This window comes from Cebidichthys violaceus, unplaced genomic scaffold, assembly GCF_023349555.1.
Source record: "Cebidichthys violaceus isolate CVI_PGR_0920_01 unplaced genomic scaffold, fCebVio1.0.p SCAF_5, whole genome shotgun sequence".
Classification (NCBI taxonomy): Eukaryota; Metazoa; Chordata; class Actinopteri; order Perciformes; family Stichaeidae; genus Cebidichthys; species Cebidichthys violaceus.
This window is the reverse complement of record NW_027176705.1, coordinates 15514781-15533068: the sequence shown is the minus strand read 5'-3', so window position 1 is coordinate 15533068 and position 18288 is coordinate 15514781. Positions and strand designations below refer to the sequence as shown.

Here is an 18288-nt window from a genome sequence, read left to right as displayed (position 1 = left end):
ATGCTACTGGTTACCACACTGCCTGGCCAGACAGGTCATCAACAGGAATTTTGAATTCCTTAATTCCTCAGTGAATGAGGAAGGGCGAGATAATCATCCGCATTCCTCTGTCCCTCCTTCACCACACCCACAGGACCTCTTGCTACCTCGACACAATTCACTACACTCAGCGGTCGTAACCAGGATGTGCTTCCTTGTGATGGACTTAACTCTGGTTTCTATGGCCTTTAAGATCCAGACTGAGTTAACCTACATTAGTAAGGTATATATTATTATATGGTCTCTACTTTCAGTGACTTCAGTTTTGATCTAATCTCTGTTGTATTGTTGCTGATATAGTTTGAATTCAGTCCCCCGTAATCACACTTTAGCAGCTTCGTAAGAGGCGACTTGATCAGAGTCAAGCGAATACAGGAAACAAACTCATTCTCATTAGTTTTCCTTCCGAAGTGGGCCGGGTTTATTGTTTGCTGAATCATTATTGCTGACTGGGTTATCTAATTGAATTTAGCTCTGCATGTGATTGGTTGACAGCTTCTCAGTGGTTTAATTTGAAACCGATTCATTTTGTTGTTCCAAACAGAGAAACAATGGATAGATGGATAAATGAGCCAAAGGCTTCAGATCAATTGACCCATTGGTTATTCAATTAATTTGAAACAAAGCAGGTTAAAAGTACAATGCAAAAATATGTGATATATATACAGCTTTAATGTGTGAAATATAGTTTATTTACATTTCAATACTGTATGAAATTTCCCCTGCACCAAAAGGGCAGCTAACAACATATTGGATCGAATGGGTTAACCAATCAATAACTACCAAACAGGGTAACAAAAAGCACAAGGAATCATCTATACAAAGATTATTGGAGCTGATTATTCAGATAGGAATGATTTGACTTTTCAAAGACCATCACAAGTAGCTTGTAATACGACACCAGCATGAAACCTTAATCCTACCAGCGGAGGAAATAAGGGAGAGAAATTTGATGCTCTAAGAGCTTCCTTGCACCCTGATGGGATTTGGATTCAGCTTTGCTTTATAAATCTCCAGCAGGATCACTGCTAGTGGCAAGCATTGCTTTGTGCACTTCAGTGTATATGTGAATAGAAAATGACTTTAATTATAAAATAGTGGGAGGGAAATGTGCACCTATAGTTATCTCTGGGGCCACATGTGTGCCTGTGTAGCCGTAAGACTGAAGCGGATCCGCTGCATCTCTACCAATTGGTTCACTGTTTAAAAATAATAGTTCATAGTGGTTTAGACAGGAACACTGTAATGCAAAGGCCTTGGCTTGATTCCGGCAGGTTATCATTGTTGTACATCATTCCTCTGCCTTTCACATGGATAATAACTTTTGAGGAAAAAAGATATAGGTCAAACACATAAAACAAAAAAGTTATATTAGATTAGTAAGCTTGTTTAATAATCATGTATTATTTAGGATCAAAACACGGTTATATTATTATGTAGGCTCCAACATCATTATTTTATTTTATTTTATTTTATTTTATTTTATTTTATTTTTATTTTATTTTATTTTATTTTATTTTATTTTATTTTATTTTATTTTATTTTATTTTATTTTATTTTATTTTATTTTATTTTATTTTATTTTATTTTATTTTGTTTTGTTTTATTTTATTTTATTTTATTTTATTTTGTCTTTAAATGTAAGTACATCAAGCCTTAAAGAACAAAAACATCCTCCTGGTTCTTTCCCTCAATTCCCAGAAAACATTCAGAAGACATGACCTCAGCGGTAGCTCTGGCTCAACATATGATAAGAATTACCAAGAAAAAGACCTGAGGACACTGGCTAGAGCACAGGCAGTGGGTAAAGAAAAGAGCTGGGCTGAAATGACTTCTGATTGATTCTATTGAAGGGGTGGACCTGCTGTAATGAGAGGGGCTGTTCCTCCACCAGAGTGCAACAACTAAAAGCTTTATTTAAGCCTGTGTTTGATGAACCTAAAGGGTCTCAGAGGTCAAACGCAGGAGATCCAAAATCTAGAAAGATGAACAGCTTATTTTGAAGCACCAACGGCAAACCATTGCATCTTAAAACCAATTCTGAAAAGCACTAGAAACATTTGACCAGAAGCCTATGAAGCCATAGTTCCTCTTTTTTTCCCCATCAGTCAGTGGACTGAGTTATTTGCGTGTGATATGTGAAAATGCTTAGTTTACATTTTTACAAACTGCATATAAGCAGATCAATCTTGTGAATGCACTCAAAAGGGAAAAAATTAATGGTTCTCTTGATTGATGAAGGAGTCAATATTTTGTTCCTACTTCACCTTTATGTCACATGATCTACATACAGTATATTATAAGGAGCCTATAGGACACTAAAGATGGGAGTAAACATTTGTAATGAATGCCCCTTCCCCCCCCCCTATCATTTGTTCTGTGTTCTTGTCTTTCAATGCACTCCCTCCCATAGTTGGTTTTACATAGGGAGAGAGTGTGACCTCCAGCCCAGGCCAGACCCAGCTTATATTTCATTGCATCCTGATTCTCTAACATGTAGTGAGTGTGGTGGATGGGGGGAAGGGTAGGAAGAGGAAGAGGGTGTGTGTGTGTGTGTGTGTGTGTGAGTGAGTGTGTGTGTGTGTGGTTGGAGGAGGTGGGGGTGAAGAATGCTTGGTATGTGCGGACGACAACAACATGAAAGGCGCCGAGTGTTCAGCCCAACTGATTGTGCGCCTACAAATGAAACCCAAAAGCACTTTGTATGCGATTATAAACCGAGCCGCAGACACCAGACGTCTCGACGTGCCTTTGTCACAAAAAACAAACCGCTAAGGCGAGTTCGCAAGAGGCGGCCACGCAGTTTATTTGATGTCAAACACCCCGCAGAGGCGGAGATGGTTTGGTCTGTAGTAGGTGGGACTGCCGAGCGGTCTGCAGCAGGACGTCGTAGATCAATGAACCGGACCGAAGGGTTGGTCCATCGCCTGGCGTGCATCTGACTGTATAGATGTGTCAGTATACCTACGCTGGACCGAGGCTCTTCTTTTTTATGTTAACCAGCCCGTTCGGTATGCGGATGTTTTAAACCGACTGGCTATTTCGTAGGCTTCGTACACCGCCTTGGATTCCGTCTCTAGTGGCTCCTCGTTGCGATTTTCTTTTTTGGGAAATAAAAAAAATATATATATCCATAACCTCCAGGATGATCTTTGCAAACACAGGCAACCCGCTGAAGACAGCCAATCGCAAACAGGTAGGCCGAACACACACTCGCACGTTGGTTTATTTTATTAGTATTTATTTGTTATTTCTGCCTACCCCCCCCCCCCCCTAACCCGGCCCCCCCACGACCGAGGCAGCGTTTGACTAAACAGGCTGTGTAATAGCAGCCACAAATGACATTGGAAAGCCCTTTCTGTCTATCATACAGCACATACGCGTTTCTATCTCACCATTTTATTGCAAAAATGAATTGAATTCTATAAAGAAATAGATCCCCGTCTCCCAGCCGACTTGTCAAACGGGAAGCTGATCCTCTGATAGGCTAAACATGGAGAGATAAACCAGCTGCTGACCCGATCTATAGCTCTACAACCGAGATTTTAATTATTATGTCCATATAACCTTGTTTGCCCAGCCACTCGCCCCCTCTGGTCAATATGCATGGCGGTTATTGTAGTCCATTTTATAGATTAATGCCTCCTGGGTGAATCCAGTGAGAGAGGGAGAGTGTAGTGTAGTGTAATGTAATATATGTCAGTGTGCTGGAGTGAACTGTGCTGCCTGCATTTGTCACTGTGACCTCTCAGGTGAAGGAAGAAAAAAAAAGGTAATTTGAATGCAGTGCCCCTTTGCTTTCCCATCACACCTTTTCATTTAGATGGGAGATGGGAATAGAAAGCAGGCGCAGAGGTGAGAGGCAGCCGCTATTCTAACCTCTGATGATGGAAATGTGAGCCTTGTGTCCTATAAAGTAGATTGAGCCCGCAGCCTATAAGATCCCGAATATCCACCTTTCAGATTAATCTGTAATATGTGTCCATCAGAGGGCACCATGTATGACTTTGAGGAGGGGGAATCCGCAACCAGCCACATCTGTGTCCCTGCAGGGAAGCGGTGAATGAGCTTTCAGTGTAGGCGTAACACAGGTTTAGTCTGCTATAAGGTGCGATGATGCCTCTGTGAAATGTACCACCGTAGCTGCCCTCTAATGGAGTAGGCGTATTGTCTCGGAGGCCTAATGTGAACCCTTGGCGGTCTCAAACAAAGTTAGCATGGTAATTGCACACCAACAGAAATATAAGGCCGCTGCTTGAAGACACAGCAGGCCTCACAGAGGTTCCTGCCACAGCGATCGATTCTTTATCCATTTAACGGTAACAGTGGGGGAATATGTCAGTGATTCTTGTTGGCACGGCTGTGGTTGTATCCATGGCTTTGGCTCTTGGGGTGGATTGTCCTCTGGTTATGGACAGATGGTGCGATTCTGCTATGCTTTGTCTTTGATCTGATCTGGAGAGGGTTTGGGGTGGCTGGGAGCTATTTTAATGAATGAGTTAGGGGGAAGGAAATGCTTTGCAGGGCAGTGCCGCATGGTTGGCTCACGAGAGTGAAGAAAACTGTAGGTTTCCAATGAACGCTACAGCTGGATGTAAGACGCGAGCACAGATTTGATCACATTGGGATTCATGAAGGCCCGCATACAAGTGTGTGTGTGTGTGTATATATATCTCAATGTACTCTGTGGTGTGATGGTGGACAGAGTCCCCTTTTTTGCAACACCCAGGAGCTTAAAGGTTAAAGCTACCTGCCACTCAGACCCTGACAGTGATGGAAGAACTCATTTATTGAAGTAAAAGTTAAAAGTACTCCATTGCAATTAAATGCCCTGCATTTAAACTGTTACTCTTACTTACTAAGTATTATCCACATACGGTATCAAAAGTAAATTGATTCAAAATGCAAAAAAATTTGCCATTCAGAGTGTTATGTTTTGGATAATATATTATTTTATTCGACATATATGTAATATTTCAATGTGAAGCTGATTTGAAGTACTTTATAGACTACTGGGTGCAGTATTAGTAAAGCATTGCATCATCGGTTATAAGCCCATCATGTGTTTTTATGTGTGTGTCATATAAAGGGAGTAAAAACTACAATATTTTTCTCTGAAAGTAGCAGAAAATGAAAATATTCAAGCCGAGTACCTTTTTTAGAATTGCACTTATGTACAGTGGTTCAGTAAAGGTACTTCCACCACTGGACCCCTGGAGAACCTCAGCTGTGTTGGCTGCTATGTTAATCATTTAATGCAACATGTACGTTCATTAATGAAGTCCAATCTGGGCCTCTGTGCGTTCCTGCCTTTTCGTTTCACACGGATGATAAAAATGCTCTTGTGATCACTGTTGACCTGGGTTTAAATTAGATCATCTAGCTCCCATGCCCTTCCTAACAGTGGGTTTCCTGTGTGCAGTCCTACCCCATGACTCCGTCCAGTCCCAGCAGCAGCAGCAACAGCAGCAGCACAGGCCTGGAGCAGCTCAGCAAAACCAACCTGTACATCCGCGGCCTGCCTCCTGCTACTACAGACCTGGACCTGGTCAAACTCTGTCACCAGTGAGTCAACACACACACACACACACACACACACACACACACACACACATACAGTTTGAGCACAACAAGCATGCTAATGTGTGTGCGCACACACCGGTGTTTTTTGTCGTTGATATGCTTGTCTGCTGAATAAAGGGGGCTAAAAGCAGGCTTAAGATATCACATACCAACTCCCTGACCACAGGCACAAACTGTACAACAACACAGCCTGTAAAAGCTGCTGTTACATTTGAATTGCACATGAAACTATTAATACGTGTCTTTTGTAAATGAACCCTCAATTCTATGGAGTATCTCGAACACTTTGGAAAATACGCTTATTCGTATTGTAGCCGAGAGTTAGATGAGAAATTTGATACCGCTCTCATGTGTGTACGATAAACGTGAAGCTAGGAGACGGTTAGCGTAGCTTAGCACAACAGCAGGAAAGAGGGAGGAACAGCTATCGCCTTTTAAAACAACATGTCATTTTTACACTTTAGTTTCTGTAATGTTAAGCAGTCTTAAAGGACTGGTTACGTCAGGCATACTTTGTTACCGTTGGACAGGGCCATGTGAGCTGTTTCCCCCTGTTTCAAGTCTTTGTGCTATGCTAAGCTATCCAGCTGCAGGCAGTAGCTTCACATTTACTGCGCAGATAAGAGAGTGGTATCAAACTTCTAGGAAAAAAAATGTTTGAATTGTTGTAATTATTCATGGTTTCAATAGGATTTAGTAACTCACAAAAGTTAGAAAGTTGTTTCTAAGAAGAGCCTTTTTTGGAAAATGTACTAAATGAAGGGAAATATTGTGCATATGAATGGCTATAGATACGAAAATGCAGACTGTGTGCATTTTTAGTGCCAGATCATCAATCTTGGCATTCAAAGGCACACACTGGTTTAACCATAATGTACTCTGACATCAAATGCTCCAACCATAGCTCCATAAACAGACACACACACACACACACACACACACACACACACACACACACACACACACACACACACGGAAAAGTGTTGGCTCAACTGTGGCATGTGAAGCGGACTGCAAAAATGATTGTTTTTCTAAAAAAAGAAAACGGAGTCATGTAAAGCAGTGAACATGTTCGATACTTGATACTATAGGCGTCAGTCTGAGTGGTTAGTGTGGTGGACGCCATAATTAGTGGAGTTTGGTCTCCTCTCTCTTTCCCTCCGAATCACAAGCATATGGAGAGAGGCATTCACCCATGTAACCAGCAGCAGCAGCAGCAGCAGCAGCTGTTTGTGTCCTGTTTGCTTGTGTTTTGTTCGTGATGTTCCCAATGGTGTTTGCCAGCACAAAGCAGAAATGAAAGCGCTTTTCATAGCAACAAGGTCTGAATGGGGATGTAAGCTAGGCATTCAGTCTGTATGTTGTGTGCACTCGCAGAGCTGCTCACAGCGTGTGCCACGGTTGGGGCATTAACTAACGACTATTTTGATAGTCGAATAATCTATTGATTATTACTTTTTTGGATCATGGATTACACAATAAGTCAATGGCCTCTATTTAGCTATCAACGTTTTAAATTCCTTTCAACCTGTGCACTCTGCAGCAGCATTCTCCAGCCATGAAAGTCATCATGAATGATGTGTTCATTCACTCCAGAGTCGCTACCCGATGACATCACCAACTAATCCATAGTTGAAATCGTTCGCAACTAATTTGGTCGTCAATTTTTGTCGACTTCGTTGATTAGTTGTAGCACCCCTAGCCAGAGATCAAATTGAGTTTAAAGTCAGAGACAAAGTAAAGCCTGAAACTGGATTCTTACCGTTTGGAAACATGTAGGTGAGAGTAGTGATGTACAGTATGCGCCTCTGAAATATGACCAGTCTTTATTATTTCCATGAATTGTTCTTCTCTGCTTGTGTTCACATTAACAATGCATAATGAGAAATCTAAGGCAATTAAGAGACATTTTGTTTGTTTATTCAATTTTTTCATGTGTAAGTCATCTGAATGTTGATGTGTGCACAGGTATGGCAAGATTCAGTCAGCAAAGGCAATCCTGGACAAGACAACCAACAAATGTAAAGGTCAGTGAGGTTATTAGCTTACCAGCCGGTAATTATCAGAGCTGCATGATTAGAAAAAAAAATTATATTTATTTAGCAATATAGCTTCAGTCCTCTTCCAGTGCTGGAACGTACCTCCAATGCATGTTTAAGTACGCAGACTTATTGTGTAGTTGGGGCATCAAAGTAACTGTTCTCAAAGTATCTCACCAGCTCTTTTGCACTTTGCACTACGTTTCTATGTATACTTGTATGACAGCACACTTGTAAGATATGAAAACATATCGTTTTTATGTATACTTATATGACAGCACACTTGTAAGATATGAAAACATATCGTTTTTATGTATACTTATATGACAGCACACATGTAAGATATGAAAACAGATCCTGTTATTTTAGATTTTTAAATACATTTCCATACCCTCCAGGTAGCGTTCATTTCCATAGTGTATGAGAAATCAATTTGCAGCGGCTTGATAGTTTTACTTGGGTTGGGTAATCCATCAGTGCGAACATGAACAGTCACTGCGTCCGCTATTATTTTTGCTCAAACAGCTGAAAGCGGCGCTCGATTTGCAAAGTCTGCGCTGTAATACAATGCAATGAAAACATACGTTTTACTAAAACTAAAGCAGATTACGATGGATTACCTAACTCAAGCAGATTTAGAGTCTCTACGCAGAGATTTTCACACATTATGGAAATGAATGGGGACCAGTGAGTGCCTGGGCGATGGTGAAATACATTAAATATTCAGAAACACCATGGTATGCTTTGGATAATGAAAACGGACGCAAAGTGTGTGTATTTTGTCATGAATTCGGTTAAACATAGACGCTGGTTTGGTTCTTAAAGGAATAGTCCCCCTTTAATTCACAAGTATTAATTTACACAGTACATTTATTCAGTTTTGCACAGATTAAACACACAAGCTGAAACATGTTAATGAGTGAGCTTTAGAGGTGCTGGTGTATCCCCCTCTTTCCAATCTTTATGCTAAGCTAAGCTAGCCAGCTGCTGGCTTTAGCTTCGTATCTACCACAGCAATATGTGAGTGGTAGCAATCTTCCTCTCAGAGCACTCCTGGGAAGACGGTGAATCAATTTGCAAATTAATGAGATGTCTGATTTTTTTTTTAATTTATTATTTTGTAGTGTAAATTTTGAAAACTAAATTGTGCTTAATGATTGATAATGCAGATGGATAGATAGATATAAACTTTATTCATCCCCAAGGGGAAATAAGTTAAATGTATTTTCACAGTAATACACAATAAAGATCAATACATATGTCCCATCCCTCAGTAATAGTGATAGTACAAAATGTACAATAGAAGGTTGTTTTTATTATTTAGTGACTGTTCATATTAATACCGTTCTTCCAACTACAGGTTACGGCTTTGTGGACTTTGACAGCCCGGGGGCTGCTTTAAAGGCAGTACATGCTCTGAAAACCAGCGGCATACAGGCCCAGATGGCCAAGGTGAGTTTGGTACAGGCGTGTGTGTGTGTGTGTGTGTGTGTGTGTCTGCATATTTGTGTGTGCATATTTGTCTTGCTTGTGAACATCTCTGTGGGGTTGTGCTTCTCTAATGCCCGCACGTGTCCAGTGTGTGCTGGAGAATGACATCAGACTGGTCACATGACCTCAGCTGACAAGCTGTTCTTCCCGTGACCCCATTTACTTTCACTGTAGAAACCAGATGTCACGTCCTTCTCTGCCAAATAACCGTCAGTCAGTGTGACACGTTACACACAAGACCACCAGCCCACACACTTAACACACCATCCTGGTGAGGTTGTACTGTGTAGATGGAACACATTTTTTATTTTTTTTACCAGCATTATTACTTTGTCACTGGGCGTTAACAATTATCATTCATGCATACTGATGTCGGCCTTTCTGCAGCGAAGCGCTATAGCAACAGCACTGCCGCTTTGAGCCGTTCTTGATCCTCTGTGACTAATTCAAAGTAACCAGTTTTCTAAAATATTTTTAGACGACAAACAGGGTGTTACTGCATCACATCCGCGATTTGAGCTGCGGAAATGGTCTGGATCATTTCGTTTCTCTCGGCCCCTTTTCCCCGGCCTGTGTCGCTGTGCTTGAATTCATGGGTGAGAGGCGTTCATTGATGAGGGGTTTGCTCTCAGGAGACCTGCATGCAGCCGCTCTGTTTGGAACAAACACGGCAGAACACAGTTTGTGTGTTGCGGTAGCTAGGCTACGCCGCTCTCCTGCTGTTTCTAGGGAAGACCGTAGAGGCGCTGAGCTGCTGCACAGTTCAGATGAAGTGTGTCTTCTGTGGGTGTGGGGAGGAGAGCTGATTCATCTTTGTTAAACCAAATGTCTTCCTCTATCCCTTAACCATACTTAAATCTCAAACCCTCATCCGCACGTACACGTTTCATTGCAGAGAACTATGTTTTGTCTGTGAAGAAACAGTGCAGCACAGCCTTTTTATCCTTGGTTGATTCAAGAGAAATTATTATTCTCCCTCAGGTCACATGCCACATGCAAAAAAAAAAAACATGACATCCAATGCACTTCTTCTTTTTCCGTCTTCCTTTCTGTGAGCAGCAACAGGAGCAGGACCCCACAAATCTGTACATTTCCAACTTGCCTCTCTCCGTGGATGAGAAAGAGTTGGAGAACATGCTGCAGCCCTTCGGCCAGGTCGTCTCCACACGGATCCTCCGAGACTACAGCGGCAACAGCCGAGGCGTGGGCTTCGCCAGGTCCGTCGCAGTAGTCATTCTTTCCCTCTTTTAAAGTAGCTCTGGAATAAACGTTCAGCTTTGATCACAGAGCTTTGTGATGATACATAATGGCACCAAATTACCGCTCACAAGATTTGATCTGCTGCTGCAATGCTGCTTGTGTAGCTACTGTTCAAGTACAGTGAATGCTAAGCTAAAATGTAATCAATTTAAGATGTTGTGAACATTTGCAACACAGTTGCAACATAAATCACTGGAGGTCTGGTTTCATTGCAATTTAGAGCAACTAAAACTACATTCACACTTGCATCTATGAGCTCCATAGTCAAACTAATTAACCAGTCAGTCTGTACAGGACTTGCCTCAGTTTTTACACTGCCATAAGTAAGTTTGTAAGGGAAAAGAGTGGAAATCGCAAGAAACGTGGAAGTGTTTGTGCTGACGTTTGCGATCCTCGAAATAACTTTCTCGCTGAAGCTTACGTTTGAATTAAATTGACAAACCTGCTATTGTCTGGAAGCCAAATGAAGACAAGCTCCCATTCATACACACAGCCAAGTGTGTTTGTGTAGGTAGGTTTATAACTGAACGTGAACTAGCATTAAAATGAGGATTCTGCTCAACTTTTGTACGAAGGGGCCCCATCGCCTTAAAATACCACATTGATTTTTTTTTACTGAAGATCGTCTCTGTGATTTGACGACGAGTCTTTTGTTATTTTCTCCCCCCGTCAGGATGGACACAACGGAGCAGTGTAATGCCGTCATCTCCCACTTCAATGGGAAGTTTATCAAAATCGCTTCTGGAGCTCTGGGTAGGAAGAAAATCCACCTTTTCCTGTTCATGTTCAAGTGTAGAGGCGCTGATGATTGATTGCCGAGTGTTGATGTGCCGTCGTTTTGTGCTTTGCCCCCAGCTCCCTCTCAGCCCTTGCTGTGTAAGTTTGCAGACAGTCAAAGGAAGAAACACGCTCACAGCGGATTTGTTCCCAATGGACAGACAGGGGATCTCAGACTAGTATGTATCTGTTCATCATCCTACATGTGTTTTAACCTTTTGCCCGCTCTCGTTTGATGAGTGTGAATGAATGACCTCTTATTATCGTGTCATGCATAAATTGATGCCCATTTCTTGGAAAAAAAACGTCCTTTCACATTTGTGTTACAGTTAAACAAATCAAAATTACAAACATTTAATTTTTTTGTGTGCTGTACAGTATGTTTTGTCGAGCTATTTTCTGGGAAATGAACTTTCCTCAAAGATTATTTGTTTTATATATAAAAGAAAATGAGAATATTTTCAAAACGTGTTCCCATATAAACCCAATATAACTGAAAAGGTGTTCAAATGCATTGATTATTGTTTCACATGGGGTTCAGTTGTTTTGATACAAATGCAAATATGTAACTCCACATTATTTCCTCACCTTAGGGTGCAATGACTCTTACCTATGACCCCTCCTCAGCAGCTATACAGAATGGGTGAGTTACACTACGGGTCATGAAACCACTTACACTTATAACTATAGTCATAACTCTGGAGCTTTATTATGAAATGCTGTTTGTTTCCTAGGTACTACCCTTCTCCGTATCCAGTGAGCAACAGGATAATGACTGTGCAGCCTTCGATGTCTCCCTACATGTCTCCAGTCTCTGCTTACCAGGTACTGCAGAGGATCCTGAATATAAACGCATTGAACGGCCAGCGCTGAATTTAAATCATCTCTCTCTTTCTCTGTGTCTCTCTTCCCCTCTCTGTTGCATTTGAGGTAATGGTGTGTGTGTGTGTGTGTGTATGTGGGTTAGGGTGTATTTTTGCTTGTGTGTGGGTTGTACAGGTGTTTTAGATGTTGGCAGTTTCCATGTGGCGGTTGATGATTGTTTGATTTTTTTTGTTTTGTTTTGTTTGAGGAGCTTGGTCAACCAGAATTCAATATGACAGTAAGCTTGGTTTTCAGCAGATACATCTTCTCCGAGTAAAACTTTCTCTGAAATAAGTGTTTTGCGATATTTCACCCATTGGTTTCGATTCATTACTTTCTGTGCATCAGAAACACTTCTGCATGCAGACAAGATCCGTCTTTTGAATTTGAAGTTCATTAATTTGCACGCGAGGGTTGAGTCGGAGAGGTCTTGGTTTTGAATATAGCCCTCTACCAGATACTCTTCAGATGAACCAGATACTCTTCAGATGAAAGATCTGTTTGGGTCTTCCAGGCCTGTCTGGTAAACATCCCCATTATGTGGAGGTTTGATAATAAGCTCCAAGTCATGAGCTCAGACGTTCTCTTTGTGCAGTTTGTACAATAGAAACGGCTTTACGTTTGGCGAAGCACCAGCAAAAGTCATCATCATCTACGACCTGACCTGGTACCGAACGTACCGATCCATAACTAATAGTGACGTCTACAAAGACTCGCCTTTCCAATTAGATAGAGGAGGCAGCTCCTCTTAGCTACTCGCCTCCAGGTGTCCCATTCATTGCCAGAAGGAGCACTCAAAGTCTCAAAGTGAGATGATGGAGCAGTTGAAGCTTTTCCAAGCACCCAACTCTCTCACGATTGAGATTCTCCTCATCCAATTGTATTCTCCAGCGTACAAACAAACACCTGCGCCTTCCCTAGTCCTGCCCATGGCCCAATGGGCATTGCGCCTGATACCTACCTTCTGCCTTTTGATGGTTGTTGAAGTGGCTACAAAGACCTGAGGTTCAAAGGTTGGCAGCCCAAGAGCCCTCTGGTGGACACCAACAGTGAGGGAAGCTGTGAAGATATATTTAAAAACAAAATAGGCTTTCAACGCTTGGGTGGTACAGGTGATGGACTTAGGCCAAGGAGGCTACATATATTATAGCTACATGTACAAAAGCAGAGTATTAGACAAGCTTGGGGGAACAAAGAGCCACCAGGATAACCTTCTGCCAGCTTTAAAGAAGTTCTAGAGAACCATTGAGCTCCTCAGGAGGGGGAGGCAGGGCCTAAACTGGAGGTATTGTTTGGAGGTCGAAGAAGACGTTTATTTAAGTCCTAATCAAACATGTCATAAGATCCATGGAGTTTGGAGGCCATCTTAAAGGCTGAGGTCGTAGGGATAGTTTAAAAGCTCCTTAGCCAACAGAGGGGGAACAGAGGGCCCCAAAAATCTGAATTCTTTGGATTTTTTTGTGGGACTGTCATGGTTGATTATGGTCCCTGAGCAGAAATAGTCGAAACGCAAGAAAGGATACAGCATATGCTGTTGCATTCCAAGTGTATAATTTAGACTGATAACATCCTTGTATTTCTATTTAAAAAAACAACGCCTATTGTAATTTTAACGTTTGTAACATTAAAGTTTCACCCAAGGCACATCAATAACTCTCTCTTTCCATCTGTCTCTCGTTCTGCCTCTCCCTTCCTGTCTGACCTTCCATTAGGTACAGAGTCATTCTTGGGTGGCACATCAACCATATATCATGCAACACCCGGTAAGGGAACAACGGCATTTGCTTCTTTTTTTTTTTTTTTTCTTTTTTTTCTTTTCATACACTCATAGACCACCTCCTATTCTATGTACAGGAAATGGGTGTGTGGCGCCGCTACAGCTCTGAGCTCACAGTGTGTGTGTGAACTTTAATCAGCCCGTTCTGCTGACACAATCAAACCAACGTTAAAAGCTTCCCCAAATGTAGGAGGTGGACAGAGCCGAGACGAGTTCTGGGAAATAGCCCCTGTGTATTTACATGTTGTAAGTGTGTATATGTGTGTGTTGGAGTGTGTATAAAAGAGAAATGGAACAACTAAAAAGCCATTCAGCCACTCCCCCCCCCTCCTCCTCCCTCTCTCTGGATCCAGCAGGAAATGCCTGGAGCAGAGACAGTCTTGTGACTCTTTGACTCTTCCAACAGATGGTTTCCAGTGGAACAAGTGTCTCTGCTGATCTGCCCCCTCCCCCACTTTTTACTAGGAAACGGTCTATTCCCCAAAGGGGTCATGTTTAAAGGAATATACCACATCTGAAAACAGACTAGCGGCGGCAACGTCACACCTTTCTACATATTTTCATCCCGTAACATGACCCAGGAGCTCAGCCTGCTTCATGTTGACCTCAGAGTTATTGCTGTAAATGTGTTATTTTACATTTTGACAAACCTAAAAAGCTATAGAATATCTTTTTTTTTTTTCCCCCTCGGCTGATCTTTCTGGGCTGACTTACGTACATAGGTTTAAAAGTAAGACATGCTATATTTTATCAACACACTACCTGCCACGGTTGTTGCAGCCTACATGTGTTATTTGATCGGGGGGGGGGTTTCATCAGAATTAGGCGATTTAGCCGTGTGGAATCATGGGATTGCATGGTCAAAACTGAGCTGCTTTGTGTTACAGGCTGCTGTGATGTCTCCCTCTGTGGATCCCTCCATGTCACTGCACCCTTCAGCCATGATTACTCAGCAGATGGGCCAGCTGTCACTGGGAAACACTGGAGCGGTGAGTGGGATTCTGGGATATCCTGCATAACACTCAGCATTGATTAAATTACACCTGTGTAGCATGATTAGATAGAAAATGCTGACAAATATGAGGACAACATTTTAGTTTCATTTAATGCAAGTTGTATAGTGACAGTGATTTGACATAGCCCACTAGAAAGACCCCCCTGTATTAGTGAGGTTAAATCTTTATTGCTTGTGAGTGATTCAACTATTCTTTTTCAAGACAGATTACTGTGTGATGTCTAACAAAATGTAATACTATTCAATAATTTGGATTTTATTGATTTAATCTTTTTTTTTTTATCTTACAGTATATTTCAGCCAACCCTGGTGTCCAGGGAGCTTACATGCCTCAATATCCTCCCATGCAGGCAACACCTGTAAGTTTATTGTATCTTTATCTCAATCAACTTCATTCAAGACATTCAGCTACATATCAGGCGTTCATTTAAATGTGATTATATCCTAAAACAAATATTGTTTTAGGATATTACAGCAGCCCGTGCCAGTCCACTCAGCTTCTATACTCATAAGGCCTTGAGTTGTTTTTCGAGTGTTCGTCCTCTAAAACCATCAATTATCTCTGTGCAAACACAGTGAAGATAGTTATTATCACGCTCTAAATGAGAGACGCTGTTTTGCTTTTCAGGAAAACGGCACGCCACAACAAGTGGATTCTTCCAATAACTCGTCTCCTTACAGTCAACTCAGCAAGTAATCACAGGTACGCTGTAGTTTATGAATGCAAGTCGTCTGATGTGCAAGTTGTTAACTTTAGCAACTTTACTGCCACATGGAAGTTATAGCACCACTTTCTAATAGGACACCGATTATTTGCCTTATTAATGGTTAAAGAATCAGTAACTAAAGCTTCTTAGATCTGTTGTAAACCATTAATAAGACTCATTTCTGGGTTACCAGGGTGTAAAATGTTAGTTTTTGAAATCTGTATATACCTCCGTAGGTCAAAGATAATAAGATCCAATGCTGCTGTTAAATATAGTTTATAGTTTTCATACCAGTGCTTCTGCTTTCTGTTTATTTTCAGGCTATAGGTTCCCGCTATGTGAGCCAGAGGGCAGGCGGGAGGTTGCCGATGACATCACAGTGGTAACAGTCAACGCCTTCTCTGATTGGACCAGATACATGAACTTTTTTTGCACAGCCCCCGACATCTGTGGTGAAAAAAATGAGGGCAGTGTAAATGGACTCAACAGTTGGCTAATCACAGGAAGAAAAAAAAAAAAAAAGATTTATTTTGATAAGAAACAACATGCTCTTCTTTTTCTCTTTTTTCAAGGATTCTCAAACAAATGCCAGAGGACCCCCCCCCCCCCTTCCCCCTCCCCTCCCCACTCCTCCCCCAGTATGATGTGATATTATAATGCATGAGATTGAGATAGCTTACCCCCCCCCCCCTTCGAGGTGTCTATGATTTAATAGTTACTTTATTTGTGATATATGGAAAAAACAACAACTTGCAAAACTTGTTTGCACTGAAGTTTAAAGTTTCAGAATATCTTCATTTTGGTTTTCAACATTGCCACAGAATAGCTTACAAAATCAATTCATGTTCAACTGCACTAGACAGCTGATGCAGATGACCATTTCATTAGGGAATTAATGAATTTAATATTGGAAAAGGTGCCTTCCTTACGTCACATCCAACATTCTCCAACATTGTTTTCATCGAACTTGATCAGGTGTCATATTTCTATCTGATTGATCAAACGTGTGTGTGAAGTGCTTCGCTATCTAGTCTTCTGGTAGCAATAAAGACAATGAGAGTCCCGCGGCAATACTGAGAAAAAAAAGAACGGCGACGGTCTCAGAGCAAGGTAATCCCTTATTTCCCCTCTTTCCTTTTTTCAAAAAAAAAATCGTGGTGACATGAAACAAAGAGCCGTACTTTTATGAAATTACAAGTTTTACACCCAATGGACATCCTTTAAGGAGGGTTGTTTTTTTTTTTTCTCTTGTGGTCAGTTTGACCAGTGATCTACCTCATGGTTCTGCCGGAGTCTGCTGGTGTTGTGGGGTTTGCAGGTAAAGCCCCCTTTGTTCACCAGAGCGGACGAAGCAGAACAAAAGCCACGCTCAGGAGCTGGCTAAATAGGACTTCTGCCCGTTTTTGTCTCCCACATGCAGCGTTTCTCTTCCTGATCCGCAAAGAAACATTGTGCTTTGCTTCATCTTTATTTGTCATTGCTTCTGTTCTGGTGTTTCTTTTTTCATGATGAGCGTTGTTCGGTTGTGAGTAAGACAACTACTAGCTTCTCCTTGAAATAGCTGGTTTTACAATGTGCTTGGAATAAATGAATGCAGGCTACGTGCATTTAGTTTGCACATTCTTCTGCCTTTGCCATTCTTGACAGATCTTAGATGACTCGCCACGTTCCCTTCCCTTTTCTTGCTTTCCTTTTAAGAAAGACTAAAAGCCACTATCTTTGGTTAAACTGCTACTGTAAAGCTCTCCAAAATTAACGCTAGGATTTAGCCAGATTTTGGTCATTTGGTTATACAGTTAACATGCCAAACAATTTGCATCTCAAATCAAACAGTTATGTATGAAGTACTTCAAAAACAACAGTATTTCATAAGAATAAGGTGGAAGTTGAAACCTCATGACTGACGGCATGTGTTTCAAAAGTTTCGCTTGTCCAGAATAAGATTTGTAAATTATATGAATTCAGGGCCAAACGTGAAAAATAAGTGAGTTTTATTGTTTGCTTTGCTTCTTTTTTTTTTTTTCTTTTTTTTTTAAATTGGTGATTTCTGATGTAAGAAACTCTATACACTACTATGAGACAAGAAGAAAAGGTTAAAGCTGCATGGTCGCGGTGCTTTTCCCCGATCAATAGTACTGTAGCAGTAAATGCTCACCTTTGGGAAAATACAAGCGGTAACCTGCTTTTGCTGAGTGTGCTCTCCGAATCTGAACATTTGTTGCTGGAAAAAATGTAAAAATGAAAAGAAAAAAAAAAAAACTTGTACATGTTATCCTCATTGCTTCCCCCCTTCACCTTCAGCTGATTTTCAAACAACCTTCTCCTTGCTCTCTCCTTTGAAAACATTGGAATAAGAACAATGCTGAATAAAAGGCTCTTCTCTTTCTCAGATACGACTCCTGTCTCTTTAATTCACTGGTCCTTTCTTTTGCTGTTGCACATTTCTAAGGTTGTGTGTTTGCAACGATAATTCTGGTGTTATTCTATATTTTCTTAGTTGCAATAAAGCATTGACGTCTGTGGCACTCAGCCCCAAGCCCATTCATTCTATTAACTGGTCACAAATGTAGTTTCTTTTTTATATTAAAAGGTCAATCATTTCCTAAAATAACTGGCTGCTGTGGTTTTTAACAAATGTAGTAAATACCACATTTTTGGGGACCTTTCAGCGGCGCATTAATAAGCATTTGGTGCTCCAATTACTTTTTACATCAGCAGGATGTTGAGTGTGCAATT

At 41.2% G+C, this 18288-nt stretch overlaps 1 protein-coding gene across 2 annotated transcripts; it reads left to right on the top strand.

The window, feature by feature from the left end:
• Positions 1-2914: 2914 nt before the first annotated feature.
• Positions 2915-17941, top strand: rbms1a (RNA binding motif, single stranded interacting protein 1a). 2 transcript variants are annotated; one of them, XM_068730609.1, is made up of 14 exons: positions 2915-3235; positions 5462-5604; positions 7591-7649; positions 9022-9113; positions 10212-10369; positions 11086-11165; positions 11268-11368; positions 11783-11832; positions 11924-12014; positions 13766-13816; positions 14718-14819; positions 15136-15204; positions 15474-15548; positions 15873-17941. In XM_068730609.1, exons 1-13 carry the CDS (start codon positions 3185-3187, stop codon positions 15540-15542), a joined length of 1116 nt encoding a protein of 371 aa, XP_068586710.1. In that variant the 5' UTR covers positions 2915-3184; the 3' UTR covers positions 15543-15548; positions 15873-17941. The 2 variants fall into 2 exon arrangements, with proteins under 2 accessions (XP_068586710.1, XP_068586708.1); XM_068730607.1 differs by having other exon boundaries at positions 5444-5604.
• The last annotated feature ends 347 nt before the right edge of the window (positions 17942-18288 follow it).

Bases quoted from the DNA above. Each gene is read 5' to 3' on its own strand.
- rbms1a (XM_068730607.1), top strand. From the start codon at position 3,185: ATGATCTTTGCAAACACAGGCAACCCGCTGAAGACAGCCAATCGCAAA. The intron at 13,817-14,717 runs GTAAGGGAACAA...TTTGTGTTACAG, and splicing joins CATATATCATGCAACACCCG to GCTGCTGTGATGTCTCCCTC. The intron at 14,820-15,135 runs GTGAGTGGGATT...TTTATCTTACAG, and splicing joins CACTGGGAAACACTGGAGCG to TATATTTCAGCCAACCCTGG.